At 41.6% G+C, this 27677-nt stretch overlaps 1 protein-coding gene across 1 annotated transcript; it reads right to left on the minus strand.

Annotated features, from left to right (window-relative positions):
- On the minus strand, positions 1 to 27609 carry LOC140235317 (uncharacterized). Its single transcript, XM_072315342.1, has 11 exons — positions 27357 to 27609; positions 25823 to 26148; positions 24798 to 24944; positions 22327 to 22446; positions 21533 to 21775; positions 15662 to 15805; positions 15056 to 15175; positions 13527 to 13728; positions 12502 to 12678; positions 11467 to 11605; positions 1 to 870 (listed from the first exon to the last, which is right to left on the minus strand). Exons 1-11 carry the CDS (start codon positions 27607 to 27609, stop codon positions 702 to 704), a joined length of 2040 nt encoding a protein of 679 aa, XP_072171443.1. The 3' UTR covers positions 1 to 701.
- Positions 27610 to 27677: the final 68 nt, after the last annotated feature.

The raw sequence follows: 27677 nt of genomic DNA on the forward strand, positions 1-27677 counted from the left end.
ATCATTCTGTGTGATGTTACTCAAAATGTTGATTGCTTCGGGCGAGATAACTCATGTTGCGCCGGAAGTTGCTTGTTGCTGATTATTTAAAGTTACATGTACACTTTCGGTAAAGCAATATGGAGAGTGAGCATTTCCTTCTGTCTTAGGCGTGAAGAAAGTTACAATCCTTCTTTATGCAAATGAGGCAAACATGGATGCAGGAATATCACAAAAAGAAACTTGTACAATACAGATTTCAAGTAATTCTAAAGCCGAAACCAGATTTACTCTAAACTGTTGAGGACGGGCTGATTTTGCTGCAACACACATTTCTCTGATGGAAAACTATTTACTTCTCATCTCATTGTTGTTGCTTTCAGCTGCAGAGGACATCTTTCAGGTCTGTTCAAATGTGAAGTTCTGTCATTAAAAAAAAAATAAAGAGTATGACAATGATGTAAACCTAGGTTCTTTACACCTTTAGCAGTATACCACAATAGTTGTACCACCTGTGACATATTGACTTACTCATGCAACTCATTGAACTTCATTTGATGTGCAGACAGGAAAGTATTATTGCTCCGCTTGACTAGAAGATACCCATCATTCATCTCCTCCTTGGAAGAGGAGGAAGAAGAGAAGCGCATCTTGAGGTACTCCGGTGTACCAACAAACCCACCAGCCATGGTGTATCGGGGCAGCTGACCAATTAGTTCCATTCACGGAAGGGGGTGAGATTTGACCAGATTGAGGTTGAAGAGGATGGACCTGAGATTGAGCAGGAGAAAGGCGTTGTCCTGCCCGGCCCCGCCCATCACTCCACCGGTCCTCATCATCTCCTGGATGATGCCAACTGTCCCCGAGGATTCGAAGAGCGGCTTGTTACTCCTGATGGCAAAACAGTCAAGAATTTCAAGACATAATGCAAAAGTCAGGTAATTCTCTCAGATCTATGGCATCAATCATTCTATTACGGCATACATCACTATTGGCATGTACAGGACACAAGCATACAAAACACTGCTTGCACAAGGCAAAGACAACTCAGATACTTTATGGCGTTGACCTGACTGCGGTATCAGAAAAGAGTACACACAGTGCATTGTTTAGTTTGTACTTAGGCCTATACATTCAACAAATACAAGGAAATCTAATTCTATAGAACAAGGATACATGAATACCATTCTCTATATTTTCCATTTACAGCTTTTCAACTGAGTAGTGCATTTAAAAAAAAAAAAAAAAAAAAAAAAACTACTGCTTTGGTTTGTGAGATGTCCTTTACTGTAGAATGGATTACACTTCAACATTTCTCCTTGCTATATATTTGATGCATCACGCGTTACCCCGGGGTACCGTAGTACCCCGGGTAACCATGTTGTGTAGCGCCACCTCACGTCCACTCGAGGACAGCCAGAGAAAAATGCATGCACTGTGTGTGCGTGTACATAGTCATTTTCCCATGCCACTGCATGTTACTATGCGTGCATGGAAGCTGCGATACCACTAGCGTGTGCTTTAGTGCAGTGCACATGCAGTGCAGTGGCTAGCACACGCTAGTTCCAGCACCAAAATAATTTCCTCTTTTTGGCACCCAGGGTACAACCTTTTTGAAAAAATAAATAATTCAACAAAATGGCTGATTTTTATTTGGTACCCCGGGATACCATTTATGTCATCATTTCCTGCATGCTTGTCCTCCTGAGTTTAACCATTGCAAATTGAAGACTATTTGGTCTTATGCAAAGTATATGGGAATTCTAGAATCTCATATGTAATGGGTTAATTGAAAACAGAACAAAACTACTGGCACTCTCTTGGTTGCTGGTTGTTGTTTTTCATTACAGCTTTGTAAAGAAAAAGAGTGATTTGAAAAAAAAAAACAATACAAGAAAGGTTACCGAATCACAATTCAATTTTACCCTATGACACCTAGCTGATGCTGAAATGAGCCTAATTTCAAGCTGAAAGTAGCTCTCAATAACAATATATCAACTGCAGACCAGAAGGGCCGGGTTTCATCAACACTTCTGAAATCACTGCCACCTTGCAATACTTGCCGCTACCATGGCAGAAGCCGTAAACAACCAATCATCTGTGAGCATTTGAGCAGTTACTATGGTAACATAATAATTGCACTTATGATAATTGCAAGCCACTACACAGTAACAGCCAATGACAGCATCAAATGATACCTATGACCGACCAGAAGCAGTTACAGGCAAGTCATCACGCTATTTAGATTGTGACTGAGGCAGAACGTTTGCACAAACATGTAACTCATCTTTTTTTTCTTCTTTTTTTCTTTCTGCAGGCAGGAGGAAGACAGTTTGATGAACTTCATGACACAAAGAGGAGATTCTCTTAATGTTCTCACTTCTCATTGTTATAACTGGAAAAACTTTATTGTTACTGCTACAGGCACTTCACTGATACTCAGTGCTATCTTGTGAATTGCATTGGTGCAAAAAGTGAGGGCCACTTTCTTTGAGATTACTTTACAGAGAAAAAAAAACACACATTGTAAAACTCAGGGAGCAGTATTAACACAACTTAATTCTGCCTTTAATCACCATTTCCACAAAGAGAAAGGAAGCACGCTGTGTTGTTGATTCATATCTCTCAAAATCTGCATAGCTGCACTCTGCAACAAGCCACGGCGCACTTTTAATAACCAGCGCCAGTTGGTCACGTAGCCTGGGGAGTGGTGTGGCCTTAATATTTCACTCTCTTTGGGCGGAATTTTTTCGGCCCGAAACCTCAATCGAGATTAGCTGCAGCTTGCGCGGGAATTTGATGGCATTGTGTTTTCTTCGTGACTCAGCACCCACACCTGTGAATTGCCCCTTTTTTTTTTAATGTTCTGGTTGTCGCTGTTGTTGCCAACCTTATTATTCATATGCAGAAAAGACAGAGATAGAGAAAGTGATATGAAGGACAAAATAAGATGTGCACATATCCTGTCATGATCACAGAATGACAGGACATCCAACTTAATTTTGTTAAACTGTTTCTTTGTCCTCTATTTTTGTATTTTCCAGGTTTTCCCCGAAACAAATGTAGACATATTGAGGAGCTTGGATAACAGGCTGAGAGCTCTATTACCATGCATCCTTACAGTGCAAGGGTTAGATACATTTGATAAGAAAGTGTCTGCACCAATTTGCCAAACAGACACACACAAACAGCTTTTGCATACAGACAGACAAACAGATGGACAGACAGAAAGGCAAAGACACACACACACACACACACACACACACACACACACACACACACACACACACACACACACACACACACACACACACACACACACACAAGTCCTCCCATCAGCCTATATTAATAAACATATTACCCAAAAATGTATCTAGTAAATACAGTTCAAGTCCTCTTTCAAGTGATTACCACAATGGACACACAAGTGTCATTCTAAATTGCATTGTTTGTACATTGAATTGGCAATGTAAGATTCATCTTTTACTATTGCTATGACTATGTACTCTGTTAAAGTGACTGCACAGTTCTGGTTGATGTAAGGATTTAGCTTTTAACATTTTGCGAGATATTCAGAAACCACTCTATGAGATGTCAGAGAGCATGCAATTCTAAGGGGAATAAAAAGTTTATTTGATGAAAATCGGTTTTGAAATGGTTGAGATATCCAAAAACAAGGTGAAACAAAGAGATCCTAATAAAAGGCATGGCCTGTCGCCTTTTATTATTATCACTTTTTGTAGATACCTCAGCCATCTGAAAACAAATTTTCATCAATTAAAGTTGAATCCTTCTTAAAATTACATGCTCTTTCATATTTCATAAGGGGTTTCTCATTATCTTACTTAGAAATGTTATAAACCTGAATCCTCACCTCAACCAGTACTGTACAGTCCCTTTAATACCCATAACTCGTGACAGTTAATTTATGTTACTTCGGTGGTTTTTTTTTTTTTTTTTGTTTCTCCCCTTTCTCTTCTTGGTTTGACACTAATAGCTGGTGGGAAACCTCAGTACTGCTCTTATTTTGTCAAGAACAGGAAATGGTGTGACAAAAGTCCACAATCTCAAAGAGACTTCCTTTAAACCTGTTCCTCCACAAGATTTTATAATGTACAAAGACTATAATGGGCTAATCATGTTCTTGTAGGTAATGGATTTATGTAATGTAACCAACACTGCACACTGGCACTGGTCGAACGGTCCAGGACCAGTAACTGTCGGACTAGTAACTTTTTGAGGAATGGACCAGTAAAAGATTAGAAAAACTGGGTACCTACTGGTCCGACAGACAGGTCGAACCAGTAGAAAAAATGGGTTAGAGTGCAGCCCTGACGTAACAACGCTTCATATGCTACTTTGCTTTGCAAAGAGATTACAAGCTCTCAGTAATACATGAAGCAATGCATTACAACAAAATGGTCGATGATCCAGTGCTCATGGTGAAGTATTTTGAAATCCCCACTGTAATCTCTGCAACTTGATTCTACCCTGGTAAGGAAAGCTAGAAATGTTGCTATGGCAACTGGTATACTTCTGTCCACAAATACATATGATGCCACGGTTCATTTGGATACCTCAAATGATTCTTCTTACGTTACGCTGTCCACAAAATCGATTACGGATGGATGAATGGATGGAAGGACGGAAGGACAGACGGACAAATGGAAGGATGTACAGACAGACAGACAACCAACAATCATAATGTCTCTGGTGATACTTCATGGCGGAGGAATGACAAAAAATTGTGCCTTCTTAGGTACAGGTTTTTCCTTCAAATTTCATTATTTAGGAAAGACCTTCATGACCTTGTACCTTTAAGGATACAACACACAACCTGGTACACCCATCTCCCTTTTCTCCAACTTTTTTTTTTCCCATTCTGACTAAATGAAGGCATGACATAAGCTGCAATATCCCTCTTTTCCTGTAGTGTGTATTTTGATTTTGTGAGAAACCCAACGAAATCTCCTCGCAAAACCACATATCAGATTCAAATCGGCCTATTTTTGTCTCTCACCAGTGACGATGTAATCCCCTCTGCCTCAAACTACCAGGTGGTAGAACACCTCTTCAAGGGGTCGTGAACTCCTGGAGATTAACGCTTAATCAAGACATCTACACTGGGGGGGGGGGGGGGGTTAAGGGGTAGGAGGTTTATGTGAAAAATATGACCATTTCGTTGTGCCATCTAAATCAAAAGGGAGGAGCCCATATTTCACAAAAGGGCTTTTTGCTAGTTGTGCCTTGGCACAGGAAATAACCTGTGTACCACATTTGCAACATACAATAGGTCTTGGAATGATACAAAGTTAAAAAGATCAAAAATAGGCCCTACCATACAAGGACTACTGGTACTGTCAAAATTTGTTACAGATCTTCAAACTTTTTTATTCACACTACATTGAAAACATCAATGTCAAAATATTTTGTAATATCCTAACTTTTTGGCATTGTAATGGATGCACTTTGGCTAGGCAATCTGCATGCAAATAATATGTATTACATGCAGTCATGGACAGCCTAAAGCCAGCTGACTAAACACTCACCAACATGTGACAGCGAGGAGTGATCCAAATGTTGAGTAGAATTCTCATGACAAAAATAGTTAAGATTTTGGGAGTGAGGTATATCTTGTGGAACGCAGAGGCAGCAAACTTCACCAAAAAATTGAGAAATCACAGCCCAGAGACCAATTTTTCTGGCAATGCTTTGAGTCACTTTTGGCACAGTTGCTGTGCAACTTTCACCGTAATGTCACAAGCTTTCTAAATTTGTGATTTTTTGTTCACTGTCAGTGTAAATGGTCCTGAAACAGAACTCTTTTGTTGAGGTAACCAGAGGGACCTTGTACAATTCACTGCGAGGATGACACCCTTTGAACAAAATCCTAGACTTTCATTTTTCATTAAACTAGAAGGTGATGAGTCTTGTACCAAAAGCAGAGAAAGGTAGAGAAAAAGATCCCAAAAGGATTCACAAGACAAGCACAAACTTTATCTAAAGGAGATTAGGAATTTTCACAGGTAGGAATCACTTTTCTTGTTTTATAGACTGTTTTATGAATTGTAAACAACAGGGTATTTCTACACAAATGTTCATATTTAAGTAGTTGTGTCATACTCTACTATGTAAATGTAAATGGAACAGAAAAATTTAACCATTGACACATGACAGACAGCAGTGTTGTCATAGTAACACATCAGAAACACTATTGAGAATATGGGAATAATGTTTTAACATCACTTTCAAGGAAAAACACCATAGCAGACAGCTGCCAATATATTGGAAATTTCCAAGAAATTTGACTAAACTGTTACATGACCATTAGAAAAATAAAAGTGACAAGAAAGTCAAAATAATTTCTTAGTTTTGATGAATGTAGAGCAAATGAAATCTCAGTTTTTATTACTTGTAAAAGAAAGACAAAAATGCAGCCAAGGAGAAGTCCCAGAGAAACAGAAGTATCTGACCTCAAAATAGGGAGAGATGATCATCGGAAGATTAGGGTCATTTCACCACGAGACCAGGAATGAGCTCGTATTGAGCTCTTGCATGAGGGTGTGACTCAGGCCGATAATTGCCATACAAACTTCCTTATCATCTCATTGTCCCTGATTTCATTGCATAGGCCCAGCTGAGTACAGCTAACATCTAACAAATATTCTCTTACTGTCATAAGATGTGAAAGCAAAAGAAGAGAAATGGTCCAAGAGACTACACAAACAATACTTTTCTGTCTGTTTTTAAGGTCCTTAAGTTCACACAAAGGTGACAGAGTAGAAATTAAGAGAAAAAAAATTCTTTAATAGAGAGATTTCTTTTTTCTCAGATCCGATGTTTTTAAATTTGGTTGATATTAAAATGTACACCCACTTGTGGCAGAGAGAGAGAGTGGGAAAATAATAGGCATCTTGAGTTTTGAATGTTTTCCTAGGGGTGAGGTGGGTGGTAATGGACAAAGACATCAAAATGTATGCAATTAAAGATCAGCACTGATGACACTTCCTATCAGGATGCTGCAGTAACTTCTGAATCCAAGCGACAGGGCTGAAGTGCTCACAAAGTGCAAAACATCTGTATTTGGTTGTGCTTGCTTTTGGTAATTATACATTTCCTACATGTCCCAAACAGCCAACGTATTTGTGGAAAAGCATTTGTTGTCCGGTCGTGAGAGAATAGCATGGCCTGACCTTGCATGTGACAAGAAGGAAGGTTGTTTTTTTGTGTTTTTTTTTTACCCCACAAAATTAAAATGTGACTTTTAAATGGTCGAAGAGCTGCACACTTGTAAACAATTGTAATGTAGAAGAAAGGAATAGATCTATAGATAAAGAGGTATGTTTAACTCTTTATGTGCCACGTTCGCACGTCCGACTCAGTCGACGGCGCGCCAACTTCGCATATTCTGCTCAAACGCGTCAATCCGCCCAATCCGATCGATAAATCGCCAAATGCCGCGGTACTTGTACAATGAAAGCCATTCTCGCGCTTCCTTCCACTCACATATAGTTTGCATTTCATGTAGTGATTGATTATCAAGAGGTGTTCTCTACTGGATTTGAGAGTAATTTCTAAGTTTCTGTCACTGTTTTGTGTGCAAAAGTCATGCCTTTGCAGCATGTAGCTACTGGTCATCTGAAAGAAAAACAACCATAGATTTGTCATACAATAATACATCAAAGTGAAGCTTGGCATTTTTTCTACAACTTCACTCACAATTTGTCCAGATCAACAGAAATCTAAAGAAGTTACATAGACTTGAAAACCAGAATGTTTTCTCAAAGCATGAAAACGTTAGTGTCTCAGAATAATGTGGCACAAAGGGGGTTCCCACCTTGGCACATGAACAGTTAACCAAATGTAATAGTTGTTTTAAAGCCCAGTAGTGAGGGGATACCATGCAATGGGAAGGCTGGCCCGGCTCCGATATATGTTCAGGAATCCCCATATGTAATGAATTGTGTACAGCTTTATCACTGATCTGTATGTCAGTACACAGATAGCCAAAAAATCTTTATTGTAGTCGAACGTTACTGATGGGTGTACGCTTCAATGCACATATTCCCTGATGGGCAATTCTATTCTAGCAGGCCTGCACTAGTCGTGGTTTGCAAATGTACCCCGGTACATTGAAGTACATAGGAGATTGATTCAACAGGGCTACCCTTCTGTTCCCACACTACCAGGTTTTCAACGGAGCAGCTTTCCACCCAATTGAGGTGCACAAAGGATTTCACAACATAACATTACCCTTGGCACTGGAATCAAACCTGGGCCCTTTCAGGGCATGAATCCACTTCAGGAAAATATTCTGGCCAGGCCATAGCTTGACGTATACTACCACATTTCTGTTTCTTGTCCTACCCACTTACTCATTTATACATATCTAGATAGAGAGAAACATTGTGGCTATAGTATCTCGCTCATATATCCTGAGACTTGAACCTAGGCCTTCCTTCTTGATCCTAGGCCTTCCTTCTTGATAACATGATGATGCATTATATACAAAGCAGGGATAAAAAATTGATATTGAGCCACCAAACTTCCAAAAAGGTTATCTCTTGATAGCCTTTAGTGGTGGCCCGGAGGGATGGGACCACTCAAAATTTATTACGGGCCACCAAACTTCCAAGGTCATCTTTTGAAGGCCTGATTGGGCAACTATGATTCAAAATAGACTATTAGGTTTCCTTTTACTTTGGGTCATTAGATTTGTTTTTCAAAACACTAAAATTTCAGATCTAAAGATGTAAGTGGACCAAACAGGCCATCAGTAAAAAAGAAGAAGAAGAAGAAGAAAAAAGCTAGTGTTGAGCCCTGCTAAACCTCCTTCACACAGCACTGTACACAGTGAACAGAAGTTTGTGAATTTTAATACCACAAATATCAATACAGCTGAAATAAACGGAAAGATTTTGCTATGAATGTTGCAGCTGCTGCTATTTGTTGCGGCCTGGAATTATTCTTTCCTTCACCACAAGAACTTGCAACAAACGTCGAGTATCAAGAAAACTGCGAAAAGGATGACTAATTACTGGCTGATAATGTGACTTCACCGATGACTAAAAACATTCACTTCTTGTTGGGATAATCTTGCTTGTTGACTATCAACAGGTGATCATTAACAGCCTTCATGAAAAGGCTTGGACATTCCCTGTCAACAGAGGGGGCTCTTATACCCAAACAGCCACGAGAGGTTAGAAAAACTGTCTCGGTTTTTTTTTTGGTTGAAAAACTCGGATCTGCTATTTTGGTTTCTATCTTTGCAATCATGCTGACGTCAGGAGATGTGACAAATCTGTCACAACCAGGAATAGAAACATACATACCGGAAAGTAAAGTCTATTATGGGAACTAACAGCTGCAAGTCAGTCAAAGTGATGTCCACACAAGTATCAAAGTTGGAATACTCATCACTGACACAGGGAGATGAGTTAGCTCTGTGGTAAGATGTGTTTGGGCCTAAAAGTTCTTAGTTCCAAATCTTTCCACATTCAGGTTTGAATATGCAATAAGAGTAAAAAGGTAAACATGTATCTACGATGCATATACCTTCACAAATTGAGATTTCGGCTTTGAGAAAATGACTCTAAGAAATAATCATGTTATTAAGAGTTACATACATTGTGTACACTACGTTGCAATCCTTCCCAACTGCAATACAAACATTATGATACTGAACGTGAATATGTACTTGTGGGACTGCAAGTGCATTTGGGCATTGGTGCAAAAACATCAATGTATAGGGCTGATACTTAGGCTCGAATGTCAACATGAAGATAAAAGTACTGTATAGTTTGTGAAACATGTATTTGGAACCTTACTCAAGTTTACTAGGATTGTTCAAATACGGTATATGCTGTTATTCTCGCGAATGAAGAGGTCATAGATATTTTTCTGAAATGTTGTTTTCGTGAATTGACGCCAACAGGAACATAAACGCATTATCACCCAAGTGCATCGAGGCATTTTCGTGTGTTGTTAAATTCACGATCCAACTGTGATTTGCGAAAATAACAGCTTATATCAAGGGGAGTGAGGAGCAAGTTCAGACTGTACAGTATGTCCCCCTAAAAACTTACAATCGGATTTCTGCACTGATAACTTTCAATATGATTAAACTGTCTGAATGCTATTTCAGGATCTAGAAATATAACATCTTACTTATAGCTATATTTTGCAGAAAACCCCATTCAATTTGGTTGAGTGGTCACAGAGAAATGTGGTTCGTTGTAAAGCATGTCATAGGTCTGTTTCTTCCAAGTTTAGCACTTGCATGCTTTTGGAACTGTGCATTAATGTGTGAACGCAACGGACAGAACTTGGAGGGAAGGATTCCTGACGTGCTCTACAAAGATCTTCATTTCTCTTTGACCACTGAAGCAAATCAGATGAGAGATTCTGCAAAATGTGGGTAATAAGTTACAGTTTCATACGTACGTTGAAATTGCATTTGGATTCATTCACTATTTCTAAAGTTGTCGTTGCGGAATGTCCTGTCATATGGTACATGTACATGTATTTATGTGTATGTATTTACATATGAGCAAAAGAAGCCTATAGCGTTATTTTATTGTAGCAAAAAAAAAAAAAAAAAAAAAACCCTGCTGAAAACTGCTTTTTTAATAGCAGCGAGCCAGTGGAGTAAAATGCGAGTTAAAAAGGGCCTAAGCTTTTGATACTAGCAGAATCTTTGTCAGAGGAAAATGTGTCCAGGGTATGTTCCTTCAGTGTTTGGACCAAGTAACATGCCACATGGCTATCCAGGAAAGAGGTCAGAGAGTTCTTCTCCGATCCTTCTTCTCTCACACACCACAAGCCCTCACGGATCAAACGTAGATAACATACAGACATGCATGCAAATCCATGGTGCACTGCGCTCGGGAGATGGCCATGCATTCATCTAAGCTTTTTGGTCACAGTTTGGCTCATGAGGGCATCTACCTCCAAAGTGAACGGCTCTATTTCAAGTATAACTAGTAATTTGATCTGTGGATGACTTTTGGCCACGATCAATTCACAGAATTATTAATATCGCTAGTTGTCAAGTGATGGCAGAAAGAACTGAACAAATTACTTGACATCATACTATTTATACTTAAATCTATCTTTGAAAATTGATGCTGTGCCAACAGGGCAAACATAAGGGCATATTTAAGCAATTAGACACCATATTAAGACTACAATGAAATCCTCAGCCTATGCTGGGATATTTCTTGGAAAAGAACCTTGCGAAAAAGAGCAAAGAGGGGTGGCTTCTGACTCTGAGGCAACATCATAACAAAACATGAGCATTCAAAAACACACATGCAAGGCATTACCACAAAATTAACAAAGAAAAAAATCACATACAAGAGTAGAAGAATCACACAAATGAATAAGGATGCATGCAGTGTAGATGAATGAATAACTAAATGAATATCAACAAAAAAAAGGGTATTTCATCAGTTGAGAGTGACATTAAAACAAAACAGTGCTGCTCACTTGATCTTGGACAGCTTCTGCAGGATGATGCTGATTTTCTCCCAGACCTTGACGTCCAGGCCCGGTGAGCTGATCAGAGTGGCACAGGCCCGGAACCATGGCTCGGTGCTGCAGCCTTGTAGGAATTTCTCCACAAAGACTGCCGAAAAAGGGTGGACGATGAAAGGACAGCACACAGATTAAAAGCTACTCTAGCATACTAGTGGAATGATTCCCAGTTTCTGATGAAAATCATCCAATTTGACAAAGTTGACTGATTATTGGAGTTGGGAGGTGGGGTGTTTCCCAGGGAGAAATGTGCAATTACATCAAACAAGACATTCGAACACTCCCTGTAATGGGAATCCTGTGGTGAATCTATCTATAACTCACATAGAATGTTAACATTGAATTAAGACTTGAATTGTCAGCTATAGCTTTCCATAAAATGGCATGACAACTGGGCATGACTGTATGCTTTACATAGGGGGTTAGCAGAATATAAGGGGTAGACATAATTTTTTTTTCTTTTCGATAACTTAAAACTGTGCAAGATTCACAAGTGAGCATGTTGATTTGATTGTACTGAAAGGATTTGTTGAGATCGATATGAATTTTAAATAAACTCTACATTTGCTGGGGTACTCCTGTCAATAACATCATTATGACATGCTTGAAAATAAGTATTGGTATCAAACTTAGAATCTAATCTCAAGGTCAATGCCACAAAACTTTCATATCTAAACTCACAAGACATGATGAATAGAACCAGAGACATCGTTTTGTTGCAAGAGAGGTTCATATGCAAATATGCCAGCATATGCAAATATGCCAGCATATGCCAGCATAAACAGTGGCTCTAGTGATTGGTCCTTTTGAGCAAACTAAATACACAACAAACAAAACATACATATGTACCCCCCCCCCCCCACACACACACACACACACAACAAACACACACTCAACCCTTGTAGCAATTGTCTTTTTAATGATGGGTGTCATAACCTAATGATTCAAAAGCAAAATGATGTAAAAGACAACAGAGAAAATGCTTACTGGACTCTGTAGACATCTGGAGGAAGATGTCGACAGCACACCCAACCACAGGTCTGACACTGGTCTTCATGAATCCCACAATAATGGGTGTGGCCTGGTAGCGGAGGTAGAGCTCCTTGGCTCTTTCATCCTTGAGGTCGGCACGGAGGACATCAAACACATTGGCAAGATAGTCCACTGAATGGGAGGCAGGAAATGATTCAGTGTCAATAAGAACACACACACAAAACTAATTTTAGTTTGTTACTACCCATCAATAAAATTTGTGCTATATGAAAGAGACCATCTTCATATCTACAGAAGCAAGTGAATTAATTACATCACTGTTTGTCATCTACTTGCTAAAATATAAACTAATACATTCTACTTCTCCGATTAGATTAAATGACATTTCGAAAGAGCTGATATTTAGAGATTTCTTATCAGCAGAACACACTGACAATGTGTTGCATCCTACGGAATTGCTCAACATGCCTCTGAATTCTATTAGAAGCCTGTGAAGCAAATAACATGAATAATGTCACTCATGACATTAATCTTAGCACAGAGAGAAGGGAGATGATTTGTCTCAGTTGGTAGCGCATCTGCCTCCAGAGCCAAAGGACCCAGGTTTGATTCCCGAGTCTAACAGAGCAATGTTGTGTGAAATCATATCATCCCCTCTAGTAAGAGGCAAAACACTCTGTTCCTTGAATAGGACATAAAATAGAGGTCCCATGTGTTAGGTAGTTACAACTCATGCACGTAAAAGATCCCTCTTCATTCACTCATTGCAAAGACCTGGGTGCATAACCTGGTGAAGTGGTCCTGCCTCACATATAACTGGACCCCACTTAAGACCAGCTAGTGTAGCTGAATATGGGGTATCCAGCCAATTGTCAGATGGAAAAAACAAAACACACACACACACACACACACACACACACACACACACACACACACACACACACACACACACACACACAAAGAAATTAAACATGAGGTCAGAGGTTATGAGGTCAACCACAGAGGTCTGACTGACTGACCTTGGGAGACAGTCTTGAGGATGATGAGAGAGGAGAGAAACCTGATGTGAAGGTTGGTGCTCTTGAAGAAGCTGGCCGCCTTGGGCTTCTCGGCCGGGCCGTCCGGACTACTCATTTTCTCTCGATCAGAGGCAAACCTGACGACGACGGGTCGGTACAGCTCCTCTCCGAGACGGCGGTACGTTGAGGAGAGGTTGATGTGCTGGAGGAAACAAAAATGTCAGAAAGTAATGTCAAATACAGTCAATGTTTCCTGCGCAGTTTTGTGGATGATGTGTGACACATTGTGGGAGTCGGAGCCTTTGAATGTTTCTACAGATAAATGGTGGTATATAAATGATGTTTCATCATCATCATCATCACAAGAGCACACAAAGAACAAGCAACTGTAAATAAGCTTTTCCAGTCATGCTCCAGTTACCATGTACCTGTGATGTCAGTGCAAACTCTGTTTCTCAATTAGCCTTCACCTGTGTTATCTGTAATAAGAAGATACAGTATTCATCGCATAATCGGGCATCTGATAATCGGGAACCTCGCTTAAATGACATACGCTTCCCAGAAACATTTCCAATGCACGTTATTTTCACTGGATAATCGGGCGGGGACCTCTGATAAACGGGACAATTTTTCTTCAAGCGATCTTTAATTTTGTTGATATTTTACACAAAAAATCTACCAAAATACCACAACAATATTTCAAAGATTCCCTATCAGTTGTCGTTTACATCAAACTTACAAAGCAAGCTTCGGACTGGTGTGTTTTGACCTCCGTCCATCCAGTACACGTACATTTCAGCTCGCTGCCCGCCTTCGCTTTTCTGTACATGTGTATACAGTATATGGCGAGCCAGATCGCTACAACACATGTACAGTGCAGTGATCGCGGCAAGTAAACAATCAAGCCGTGATGATTGAATGATTGAAGGACTTTTCATTGACGTTCCCACATCAGTTCTGGGTAATCATTTCCCATGGTTGTGGATAAATACAGAACGCCCTACGTGTCCAAGGATTCTACGAATGTTTAAGAAAGTGCTAGCTTTTAATCCACATAAATTTTGTGTTCGAAGAGAGGCGACAGAAGAAGAACCCGGTTGCGATTACTCTACATCATTGCGAGAATGCAGGGACAGCTAGAGGGTCGCGCTGAGGGGTAGCGTGGTTGTGTATTCATGTACATGTACAGTACGTCAGTATGCATGTGTGTGTGTGTGTGTGTGTGTGTGCACTACATAATGTACATGTCGTATGCCGTTAGTGTATGGTGACTGCTCATCGCGAAATCGGGCACCCCGCTTAAAGGGGCCGTGTTTGCTACTCCCAACCTGTCCCGATTATGCGATGAATACTGTATTTCCAATTTTCTCCTTGGGTATGGCACTGCAATGCACATGTCAACCCCCAAATGCACTGCCTGCTCAGGTACTCATAACTCAATTACCACCACTAAGGTAATTGTCTGTGTGACCACAACATATCTACACTTTGTAGTAAGCAAAAAAGAAAAAAAAAAATGACATTAATACCTGTTTGTCGCTGGAGTCCAGATGGAGAAGAGCCCAGTACACAAACTGAAGACACGGAAGGTGGAGTTTGGCTGCTTGAGCGGGGAGCTGCCCCATCACCTCAACCAGGGCTGGCAGCACCTGTAGTGAAGCCATCAAAATCACACTGAATGTTCAATACTGAAGAAACACACAATCATATGATTTGGTTATTTGCTGCCTTTCTGAACTGTTCCAAGGCAGAAACTGTGCTGGGGCTACTGCATGGGAACTAAGGTTGTATGAACCTCCTGTGTGTGTTTCTAAATGGAATCTTTCTCTTCTTTCTTAAATCCCCACCATGACAAAACAAAGCAAATCAATACAAACCACAATTATAAGGCTAATGAATTCTTGAAAAATCAAAGAAATTATTTCATGAATTTTCTTTGGACTTTGGAAGTGGAAGTCCAAACTTTTTGGTAATATGTGTCTATTCCATGACTCTAATGAGCCCTGTTGGTAGCATGTCTAGCAGCCCACATACCATTACAACCTTGTGCTGATCTGCAGTGATAACTTCCCTGCCCTCAACCTCATGAACCCACTTCAATGACTAAGGACTGAGAAGTTTTCCCCCCATCTTACCCTGGTGCACCTGTCGTGGGTGATGGCCGGAGAGGGGAGGGACTCCAAGGGTTTGGATGGGTCAGTAGAGTAGTGTCTGAGATGGACTTCACTGACCCAGTCGAGAAGAATGCCAAGAGCATCATAGAGACTGCTGGAATGTTGCTTATAAAACAAAACAAAACAAATCATTATCAGACATTTCATAGGAAGAAGTTTGCAAGATATGCTGGCCAAACATTTGAGTTTGTTATATACCATGTGTTTATGTTCTGACAAGAACTGCAGGAGGGGTAGTAGTGGAAAGAAGGGTAATAGTGGTAAAAGGTCTTATCGCTGCTTACATGTGCTTTACCACCCTATTCTATTTATCTCTTTCTCTCTCTCTGCACTATCACCGCCTATTAGCCTATCCTTCTTCTGTAGTCCTCCCCCTAACTATTATTTAGGTTATGAATATATTCATTCCCTCTCTTTGAAAGCGCCCCCTATCTCCGGGCTGCAAAATTTTTGGAACCCCCTTTCGTAGGCTTTCAATTATGCTCTTTCTGCCGTGAAGATACCCCTAGATCTGGAGCACTGCTCAATGCAGCCCAGCCACTATCTCATGTGAGCTCTCAGTCCATTCCTCCATCTCAAGACAAACAACCCCACCTAATCTCAGGAAAGCTGTCATTATTGGTATGCAATAAAAATGGGATCTCAGAACTCAAACCAAACAAAAATTTGAATCTCATGACATGAATTTTTGATCAATTTTTCTATGTTCTTCAAGAAGCGTTATAACCCCCCTTTAAAATCTCCAGGTGAAAGGTGAATACACCTCTTTTTTACAATTCTCAGACTGGATTTTGTTGCAGGAAAAGTATCTCTTTACCTGAGATTTTGGGAACATGCATGAAGTCCCTGTGACCCTGGATTGGGGGGCTGGGCCTATACTACCATTCCATCATTTATCTTCCATGACCACCACAAACATTTATGGTACATATATGCCACAAACTTCAGTGTAGTATGGCATGGTCATCACTTATGTAATAGTCAATAGTCCTAGTGGCTGCACACAGATCAAGGACCAGTACTTACGGGTCAACATAATGACTCATTGCTGAATTATCTGACCCTACACTTCTGCAGAAGTTGCAAGAACTAACATGGGTAAAATGTATATTTTACTATGTATACCAAAGTTACGTACAAATACTCTACTGCAGTAGTATTATTGTTGGAGATGAAAATAGATGAAATGAGAATGAATGAAATGAAAGATCAACCAATGATTATTCTGAGGACTGACATTTGGATGCAGTACATATACATCATACAGATTTGACATATTTTTCAGACATCTACTGTAAAAGTTGACATTTTTGCGGAGTAATTTTTCACCCTCTGCCGAGTAAGATGAATTTCATGTGTTTTTGATTCTGTGGAATCAAGACATTACATAGTGGTACATATAACAAGCAAAAATACTTGCATGCTTCTTTTTTCACACTAGTTTCTGGTTGGGCAAAAATTTCAACTTTTACAATAATTCTGATTCAAGAGTCTTTGTTTTGTCAAAGCCCTTGCTCATGTGCAGCTGATGAGGCCCAGTTTCATAGACCTCAACTTTGTAAGATTTTCACTTTCTTCCACACTAAAATTATGAATTCTGAATAATCATCTCAAATGGTGGTGGGCTGGTTCTTTACCAGAGTGGGGCCTGAGCAACCTCTACCTCCCATATGCTCATTTTCTCTTTCCCTTCTTTTTCCACTCAACATCCAGTTGCCTAGGGCTTAAGTACATTATGGCTAGGTAGGAATAGAGGCGCCTGAGCCTAGGAAAAGTCGAGACATCACCGACACCATGGTGGGGTACATATACACAGATCCCTGCAGTGGTGGCAAAGGCGTAACCCCATATGTCTTATGCTTAGTATGGGAGGTAACTGGAGTCAATGCTGAGCCTTACCTTTTTCTTTCTCTTTCCAAACACTTTCCCTTATTCACATGCATATGTAATATCAACTTCATCCTGGGGCGGATGAGCTGCTAAGCCAGTCAACGGCCAGTTTGGAGGTGGTACACACCCACATGTAATGTATAAGGAGTTAACCTTTGAAATCCGGAGTGGAGCCCCGTAAGTGGATCAGTGTTATGGACATTGCTTTGACAACTCCTGCAGCCAAGCTGATGCCAAACGTAGCACTCGTCGTTCCTTTGGATCACATCAGTGAGGCAGAGAGGGGGATTCTGACGACTGGGCATCCCAGTATCTCCATATATCACGCCCAGGCTTGCGTTCTGGAGAGGTCACTCCAGCACTGTCTTCATTGACGGTAATATCAACACGGGAGGCAGCAGTTACGAGTTATAAGTCTTGAGTAAATTGGCGTATACTCGGACGCTACGGGTTGCCTCTGACGGTGGGAGGGATCATCGCAGTCCCATTGGACAGCTACCGCCCGCCTCAAGCTGGGCAGCCCCCAGCCAGTTAGGTGCTGTCCCGCCACAGCCTGCCTTCCTCACTGGGTGCATGGGGATTAGGATAACTCCGACAAGCAAGCTGTAACTACTGCACCAAGCAAAAACAAAAACAGAAAGAAAGTAATGAAAACCAAGAGACTAGTTCTCAAACTTGGATCATGGAACGTTCGAACAATGACCCCTGGACACGGATATGATTCTGACCTTCAAGGCATCAACGATGCAAGAAAGACTGCCATCATTAATGATGAACTACTGAGACTACAGGTTGATATTGCTGCTCTACAAGAAACACGTCTACTTGAATCAGGCATCCTGAAAGAGAGAGACTACACCTTCTCCTGGAAAGGAAAGAGCACAGAGGAGCGCAGAGAACACGGAGTGGGATTTGCAGTGAGGAATTCCTTGCTGAGTATGGTTGAGCCAGGTGACAAGGGTAGTGATCGACTTCTGACTCTGCGACTCCAAACCTCTGATGGCCCAGTCACCCTTGTCAGTGCCTATGCACCAACTCTGACCTCCACGCCAGAGGCCAAGGACGAGTTCTATAGTAACCTCAGCGATGTCATCAGGAACATTCCAGACAATGAACACCTCGTCCTTCTTGGTGACTTTAATGCCAGAGTGGGTGCTGACCACGACTCTTGGCCATCCTGCCTGGGGCACTTCGGTGTGGGCAAGATTAATGAGAATGGACAGCGCCTGCTAGAACTCTGCTCCTTCCATGGCCTCTGCGTAACCAACTCCTACTTTCAGACTAAGCCACAGCACAGAGTGTCATGGAGACACCCACGCTCCAAGCACTGGCACCAGCTGGATCTAGTCATTGTCAGACGAACAAGCCTCAAGACTGTGCTTCTCACTCGCTCATACCACAGTGCAGACTGTGACACTGACCACTCACTGGTGTGCAGCAAGCTCAGACTTCACCCGAAGAAGTTCCACAGAACAAAGACATCGGGGAAGCCGTGCATCGACACCACAAAGATGCAGTGTCCGGATAAAGTTGAGGAGTTTGCGAAGTCACTTGTGGATGCTTTGTCTGCAGGCAAACAGCAAAACTCGGCTTCTGAGAAATGGGACCACCTTCGGGAGACCATTCAGAAAACAGCTCTTCATACATTCGGAAAGAAGACCTCCAAGAACTGTGACTGGTTTGAAGCCAAGTCAAATGTGATGATGCCCGTCATCAATGCAAAGCGTGCTGCCCTTATTGAATACAAGCGCTCACCAAACGAGAAATCTCTTCAAGCACTCAGAGCTGCTAGGGGCAAAGTGCGGCAAACAGCAAGAAGATGTGCTAACGAATTCTGGCAGCAGCTCAGTAACAACATCCAGACTGCAGCTGCCACAGGCAACATCAAAAGGATGTATGAGGGAATCAAGTGTGCACTAGGCCCAACACAGACCAAGACGGCCCCCCTCAAATCTGCTAGTGGGGAAGTAATTACTGACAAAGGAAAACAGATGGAGAGATGGGTTGAGCACTAATCAGAGCTGTACTCCAAAGAAAACGTTGTTGTCTCTTCCGTCCTTGACACTTTTGTACCTCTGCCTGTAATGGAGGAGCTCGATGTAGATCCAACACAGGAGGAGCTCTGCAAGGCTATCGACAGCTTAACTTGTGGCAAGGCACCTGGCAACGATGGCATCCCGCCAGACCTGATCAAGCGTTGCAAAAATACCCTTCTTCTGCCCCTTCTTGACATCCTCTGCCAATGTTGGAGAGAGGGAACCCTACCACAAGACATGAGGGATGCCAAGATTGTCACCCTGTACAAAAACAAGGGTGACAAAAGTGACTGCAACAACTACAGAGGCATCTCCCTCCTGAGTGTCGTCGGCAAACTCTTTGCCCGTGTCATGCTCATACGCCTGCAGAAGCTCGCAGAACGCGTCTACCCTGAGTCCCAATGTGGCTTCCGTGCAGAACGCTCAACAGTGGACATGATATTCTCCCTCCGTCAACTGCAGGAGAAATGCAGAGAACAGCAAAAGTCCTTGTATGTCGCCTTCGTCGACCTGACTAAAGCATTTGACCAGGTGAGCAGGGAAGGGCTCTTCAACATTCTGCTGATAATTGGATGTCCTCCAAAATTACACAGAATGATTAGATCTTTTCATGACGACATGAGTGCAACTGTACAGTATGAGGGCAACATTTCCGAGCCCTTTGATGTCAAGAGTGGTGTGAAACAAGGCTGTGTCCTTGCGCCCACCCTCTTCAGTATCTTCTTCTCCATAGTACTAAAGAATGCCTTTGGGACCTCAGCTGAAGGGGTATACCTACATACCAGATCAGACGGTAGACTGTTCAACCTTGCAAGACTGCGAGCGAAGACTAAGATACGTGAAGTCCTTATCAGAGACCTACTATTTGCTGACGACGCAGCAGTTACATCACACACTGAGCGGGGTCTCCAATGTCTCATGGACAGACTCTCTCAAGCTTGCAAGGACTTCGGTCTAATCATCAGCTTGAAAAAGACCAATGTTTTGGGCCAAGATGTTGACACTCCACCTGTCATCACTATTGACAACTATAAGCTTGATGTTGTCCCCAAGTTCACCTACCTTGGTTCCACAATCAGCGAAAATCTATCCCTCGATGCTGAAATCAACTGTCGCATTGGGAAGGCAGCAACTACACTTGGCCGACTGACGACACGAGTCTGGAAGAATCCCAAGCTAACGATTACAACAAAGATGGCAGTGTACAATGCATGTATTATCAGTACACTCCTCTACGGAAGTGAAGCATGGACCACATATGCCAAACATGAGCGGAAGCTGAAGAGCTTCCATCTCCGCAGCCTGCGGCGCATCCTTGGCATAAACTGGACCGACAAAGTGCCAAATGCCAAGGTCCTTGAGCGTGCTGGCCTCCCCACCATGTACACGCTGCTAAGAAAACGCAGATTGCGTTGGCTCGGGCATGTGCGCCGAATGGACGATGGCCGCATACCAAAAGACATCCTCTATGGTGAGCTCGCCTCTGGCAAAAGATCTATTGGCCGCCCCCAGCTGAGGTATAAGGATGTCTGCAAGCGTGACCTGAAGGCCCTGGACATTGATACCAACAGTTGGGAGGACATATCAGCAGACCGCAACAGATGGCGCAGTACGCTTCAGAGGCAACTCAAAGCAGGTGAAGCGAGGATCCTGAGCCTTGCAGATGAAAAGAGAGCCAGACGGAAAACACAAGCACACGGAGAAAACCCTGCGACTACCCACACTTGTCACAGGTGTGGTAGAGACTGCCATTCGCGAATTGGACTTGTGAGCCACAGCCGATGCTGTGGCACTAGTGGAAGGATTATCACCACAACTTGACAACTCCTAGAGCGCATTAACCATGGTCAACACTGACCGACGGAGGCCTATATATCATCTCTTTTTATACAAAATTGAAAGTTACCTTCAGGCTTCTGGATGTTGCAGTCTTTTGGAATGATGGCTCTGATGTTGAGCTCATGTTCCTGGCCACTTGCTGCTGCCGCCCACTCTTCTTGACCGACTCGGCCCTCGCCTTGGACATGGCACTGTCTTGGTCGCGATGGCGGCTGGTCAGCTCCTGACGCCGCAGCAAGTTGGTCACTCGGCTCTGCAGACTGATCGACTGCGACTCCAGCTTCTTGTTCTGCTCCTGGACAACATCAAGCTGTTGAGATGGGAAGCAGAGAAGTCATAAAAAGAGAGACTGGCTTGATAACTCACTGACATCAATACAGAGCTTTGGAAACAACATCAACAACACATAGCTATATCTCCAGTAAGATGAAAATCTAAATTACTGCAGGCTGAAATCGGTGAAATATGTTCATTCCATCAAAATTGACACCTCATTGTTCCACAGTACAAAATGCCATAACATTTACAACATAAGAATTTGGATCAAAATTCTTTGAGGGTATTATCTCTTACAGAATTACATCTTTTGTACATACTTTCAGTCTCAGTTTGTTTGTAGTATCTCCCATAAACTCTGAGTGAGATGGCAGATAATCATCAATTTGTTCTTTCCAGATTATATACAAAAATCTAGTCACTAAATACCTGATGACACTTCCAACCATATACTAGCTTCGATGAAGTTACCTGAAGTTATTATTCATTTATTGCCTACATGAATACAAATTTGGAAATTTCAAACTTGAATGTGAGTTAGTTGATCCAAATAACACACCAAGTGCTCAACACTTGCTCACTTACCTGGTTTCTCAGGGCATCGTTGGCCTGTTTGAGAGTGTCAAAAGACTCCTTCTGCCTCTTATTTTCCTTGTTCCTCTCTCGTATGATAGTCTCCAGCTCCCGCACCTGCTTATCGTGTTCCTGTTGACAGATGGACAGAACTCTACACCTTGTCATTTCTTCAAAATATCAGAGTCGAACAACTGGAGAAACACAGCCACATGGTCTGACGCAAGTTTAATTGTCAAATACAATATGCAGTGTGATGACAACAAAGGTAGTTCAAAGCCCTTAAAAAATTGGTGAAAGGTGAGATGGTGAGTCCCAGGAATGGAATCACACCGTCATGCCGAGCCACTGACAAATTGAATGTTGAGATGTGATCTTTTACTGCCATACACGTGTACACTTTTTTTTTCATTTGCATCACAACATTAAATGTGTAGTGTAAATTTGACACTACGCAAAGAACTCCACACAGAGTGTCTCCAGTATTTAGCAGCCATTTCTTTTTCTCTCCAGAAGGAAGCTTTCATAGCCAGTTGTCACATCTTGGCTGCATGCAGTATTAGATTCTAGCAAACAGCCAAGCTGGTGTATAATGAGTTATCTCTTTAAGACATCCAACTTGTACAGGACTTGTTCTAAGTATTGCCTGAGCATTGCATCAAACAAGGTTTTGCAGAGACTCCAACCCCAAGCACCTTCTGACCTGGAGATTCTCCCGCCTCAACCCCTCGCAAACAGGAGACTCCAATTTGATGTGCGCGAAGTGCGAAGTCCATTGGGTCATTATAGGGTTCTATAGATGCTCTCTCATGCTATCTCAGGCTTATTTTCAACATATACACTGGCACTAAGTAAGTTATAATTCAATGAATCAAATCATATATTTTGACTTAATAAAACTTCATTTCATATATCATGTGCAGATGTTATACATGTACATGCATGTGTATTATGAAATTGACCGGCATCTACAAAACCATACAAGCGGGAGACACAGAGCCAGGGCGGGAGAAATTAAATCTCGAGCAGGAGAATGGGAGATTTTGTGAAAATGGGTTTTCGGCAGGAGATCTCCCGTCGAAAGCGGGAGAGTTGGAGTCTCTGGTTTTGCTGCACTCTCAAGAGGCAGAAATTGGATCCTTGACCTCCCAGTTAAAGCCAAACTCAAATCTGTAACCACCTGATTGCCTAGCACTGACATAACTAGATGGCTACCCCCCCCCCTTTTTTTTTTTTTTACAAGGGGAAATTCAATGATGTGAGACTTACTTGGGGAGCAAAGTAAAACCCTTTTTTTTGATATCAAATAATTTCTTACACTGGAAAACTGTTCTTTGATGTGCAAATAGCTCTTCAGTGTACTTTGGTGTCATTATGCATTTGGCAGTTCCTTTTGTTTATACTCAAAAACATTAATTGAAATGGCAGATGAGTCAATGGCTCAAGTAAAACTCAAAGTTTGCAAGGGGGTACTTCTGATGAATAAGTTGGAAAGGCATTTAGAAGGTAGTAGTGGGTGAGTAATCTTAAAAAAAAAAAGAGGCATTGTCTGTCATTAACAAAGCAACCCACAAGAAAACCCCAATCTGCATATATATCTGTCTTATCCTAGAGATGGTCCTATATAGTCATCTCCATATGAAAGACCATATGCAGTGGGAGAAAAACAACATCAAAAATAGATAATTGAAATGAATTCTGTGCCAAACTTGTGGTTACATCTCTTGGCGTAGTGTACGACATCCATCCACAACCCATTTATGGATCATAGTTTACCTTGACATATTTTAAAATGTCAGGTATGGTTTATGTTTCCTCCACATTGGGGGGGGGGGGGGGAGGGATGGGCTGTTGATGTTATCCATGCCAGTATCCCTGACTAACATATATACTAAATATTACTGACAGATGCTGATGTGCTTTCATACAAACTTGACAACAAAGTTACCCCTTGACTGACAAATACACAAAGTGAACTTGACATGATGAAGTTTTATAAACAAGGATCAAACAGTGAGTCATTCAATGTAATAATAATAAAAAAGAGAATCACTCTTTACGAAGAATTTGGGTGATCATTTCAGGTGAATACCAAGGCTATGTTAGGATAAAACCAATGAATTGCTTTGTGGATGGGGTTCTTATGGATTAGTTCAGAAAACAAATACTGAATCTATCAACTGACTGATTTATATGCTATTGATATTCCCCTTCATATTACACAACAAAATTGGCACTTGTGAACATGTACCAACATATCTTCAAACACATCCTGTAAGTTGCTGTCACAGAGCATAAATGTGCTAGATACTGTAGCACATTCTCCAGTGTGTGAGTGACAATATGTATAAATCTGGGCTAACCCTCTCCCTAAGGAAAAAAGGAAGAAGAAAAAATTGTGTCAATACTTGTAACTATACATAAGTGTAAATATAATGTGTGGCAAACACCCTTCAATGAAAAAAAAAAAAATATTAGCACACCTCTTGTAAGGTGTGCCACCTCTTGCTGAAGTCCTTGTAGGCTTGACGGAGGGACGCATGGTCGCTTAGCAAAGCCTCCTTCTCCTCTAAGATCCTCTCTCGCTCAGAGACGGATTCCTCTCTGTCCTGTAGGGCAGTACTCTGCCTCTACGTGAAGAGAATAGCGAATGCAAGGCTTGATATTAGCAGTGGTCCAGTGGTCCAGGGCCACCATATATAGACGTTGGGCCACTATTACAGCTACAAAATTATATGTTTTGGTGGCCCAATCAAGCCATCAAAATTTTTGAGTGTGTAAATTGTTTTTATGTTTTATTTTGTTGTTTCAACTTTTTCTCATTCAGAGAAGGGAAGAATAATTCGAGGCTCAGTGCTTGATTAAACTGCGTGCATTTTAGCTAGCTACCATGACCAGGTTTGCCAGATTGCTGCCAGTTTCATGGCCAAACTTGGTCTACTTTATGGCGAAATTCAGCCAAACCATTTTTCTCACAAGCCAACTTTCATGGCCAAATTTTATCCACCATGAAATAGAAGTAGGTATACCCTATGATAAATATGATTACTTCGTAAATATGTGGTGTCATGGAAAATCAAATTTATGCCTCAATTCAACATTGATTACATTACACTTTATCACAGTACCTGGTATTTGAAGCACTTTATCATAACTGCCAATATTTACACAATGGTTTACTGTATCATTTTCATGTCTTATCCAATCATTTTATGTTTTATGCTTTTCTATATTTTTTTTTTTCAGCCAACCAGATTTCATTGTCAGGCCACCAAAGAATGAGATTTGATTATTTCAGTGGCCCAAATGTGCCTTCAACAAAAAAGCTTAGTGTACATGTGGAGCCTTGTCAAATGAATCAACTGATTAGTGGCTCCGTACTACAGTTTACAATACATGGCATATTTAGTACAGGAGAGTATGAATCTCATACCATACAGTCATTATGTGAAAGGTCAAACAGACAGACAGATAGACAAAAGATCTACAAAACACACAGAAACTTTACCTGCAGCTTTTTACTGATGGCTGCTAATTCCGCGTAAATGGCTTGAAGACGGAGCGATTGTGCAGTGGTGATCTCTGCCTCTTCATCTTCACCCTCACTCACAGGACCCAGACCGTCATCGTTGGCCGCAGCATGCCGATGACCACGCTTCTGCCTTGCATGGTGTCTGGTGGAATTGTCCAGACTTGCTTCAAAGAATTCATCCTCCTCTTCATCATCTGGCGCATAGTGCCCATTTCTGGCTGATTCATTGAGGTTTCCATTGGCAGATGTTGCCCACTGCAGGGTGACATCTGGATCAGAGAGGGTTGCAAAGTCTTCCCGGGCTGTTGGACAGAAATGATTAAACACTAGAAGTGAATATGGCATGTCCTCAACATCATGACTTGTCTACACATTCAATGATTACCTAGATTACTGTAATCTATGTTGAAGTTAACCAGGAAAAGTAGGTTTCTTCAGACCAAAGTAGTGATGTATGTATCTGACTACTGTATACGCTATTATTTTCGCATACAGATATTTTCGCGAATGACGAGGTCATAGACATTTTCGCGAGATGTTGTTTTCGCGAATCGACGCCGATGCTTACGTTAATGCTCTATCAAAACAGCACATTTTCACGTGTTGTTAAATTCGCGATCCAACTGTGATTCGCGAAATTCGTGAAAATTAAACCCTCGCAAAATAACAGCTTATACAGTAACTCCATGAAAGACTCTATTGCTCCTTGCCTATGGAACTCCCCTCCATCATTTCTCCATGAAATTTACAATTTGGAACACTTCAAAGGGTAATTTAAGAATCACATTTTTCTTCAGGCATCCAATTACTAACTCTATGGGAAGAGTCTGTGCCTTATAATTTTTTTTTTTTTTTTAAACAGATATATGGTGCCATACAAATGGTGTAAGACTTCTTGGTCTGCAAAGGAAAGTGTCTGGGATGCCTGCAGCAGGCTGCAGCAGGTCTGGCAGTCTAACATTCCATAGTCAACTACACCGGCATGTCTCAGCACAGTTGAAATATTGTACAAAAAAAGCCCTTTGAAGGTCCAACTTGATGGCACATACACTCCACTTCTAATGAGAGTGGAGAACAGGATGTGCACCATCATGAAACAAAAACAAATTCAGTGAATTGTAGAGACATATCACACATTTTCTTATGTAGCTTGTCATAGAGCATGCATTGCTCGACACTGTTTTTGCATCAAAAGGAGATCATATCGGAAGCAATTATTTGCAAAGGTCTATCTTGCTCAACCACGGGAAGAAGACCACTGGGCTACAATGACTGCATTGTATTAGGGATACTTCATGTTATATAGCAGACATGCAAACACTGATGTTGGATGAAGATATCAGATGGTATTGTACATTCCATCTAGGATGGGTCAGACGAGTAGTAAAGGAATCCATATTGTTGTTCCAAACAGCCTTTGCATTGGAGTAGGTGACACTTTGTGGCGGAGGCATAATAAAAGGGGAGGGGAAAACGTGCATTATCAAGAACTACACAAGGAATCACTTACTGCCTGTAGTTCTTTCAGAGTGTTGGTGACGTCTTGCTTGGAACCTCTGGACGTCCTCCCTGTCACTTTCTAACCCTGTTGCTTCTCCAGCGAGGTCCAGCTTCTTGCTGCTGATCTTGACGATACGGCACAAGTCCCGGAGGGCCCTGTTGTAATGCTTTCTCTCCTCGCTATTCATCCCTTGGAGAGAGGGGAGGTTCTGGCTGCCCCTCCTGTCGGGAGTCTTCTGGGAGCCCAGTTCTGCAATGATCATTACACTCATTAGAAAGATGTGCTAGCAATACACTGCAAAGGACAATCAATGGGAAATGCATTTTTGGG

The sequence above is a fragment of the Diadema setosum genome, chromosome 11 (assembly GCF_964275005.1).
Source record: "Diadema setosum chromosome 11, eeDiaSeto1, whole genome shotgun sequence".
NCBI lineage: Eukaryota > Metazoa > Echinodermata > Echinoidea > Diadematoida > Diadematidae > Diadema > Diadema setosum.

Coding starts and splice junctions, on each gene's coding strand:
- LOC140235317 (XM_072315342.1), bottom strand. CDS start 27,609: ATGATCATTGCAGAACTGGGCTCCCAGAAGACTCCCGACAGGAGGGGC. Junction 26,149..27,356: donor CTCTGAAAGAACTACAGGCA/GTAAGTGATTCC, acceptor TCTGTCCAACAG/CCCGGGAAGACTTTGCAACC. Junction 15,176..15,661: donor CCCACGACAGGTGCACCAGG/GTAAGATGGGGG, acceptor GCTTCACTACAG/GTGCTGCCAGCCCTGGTTGA.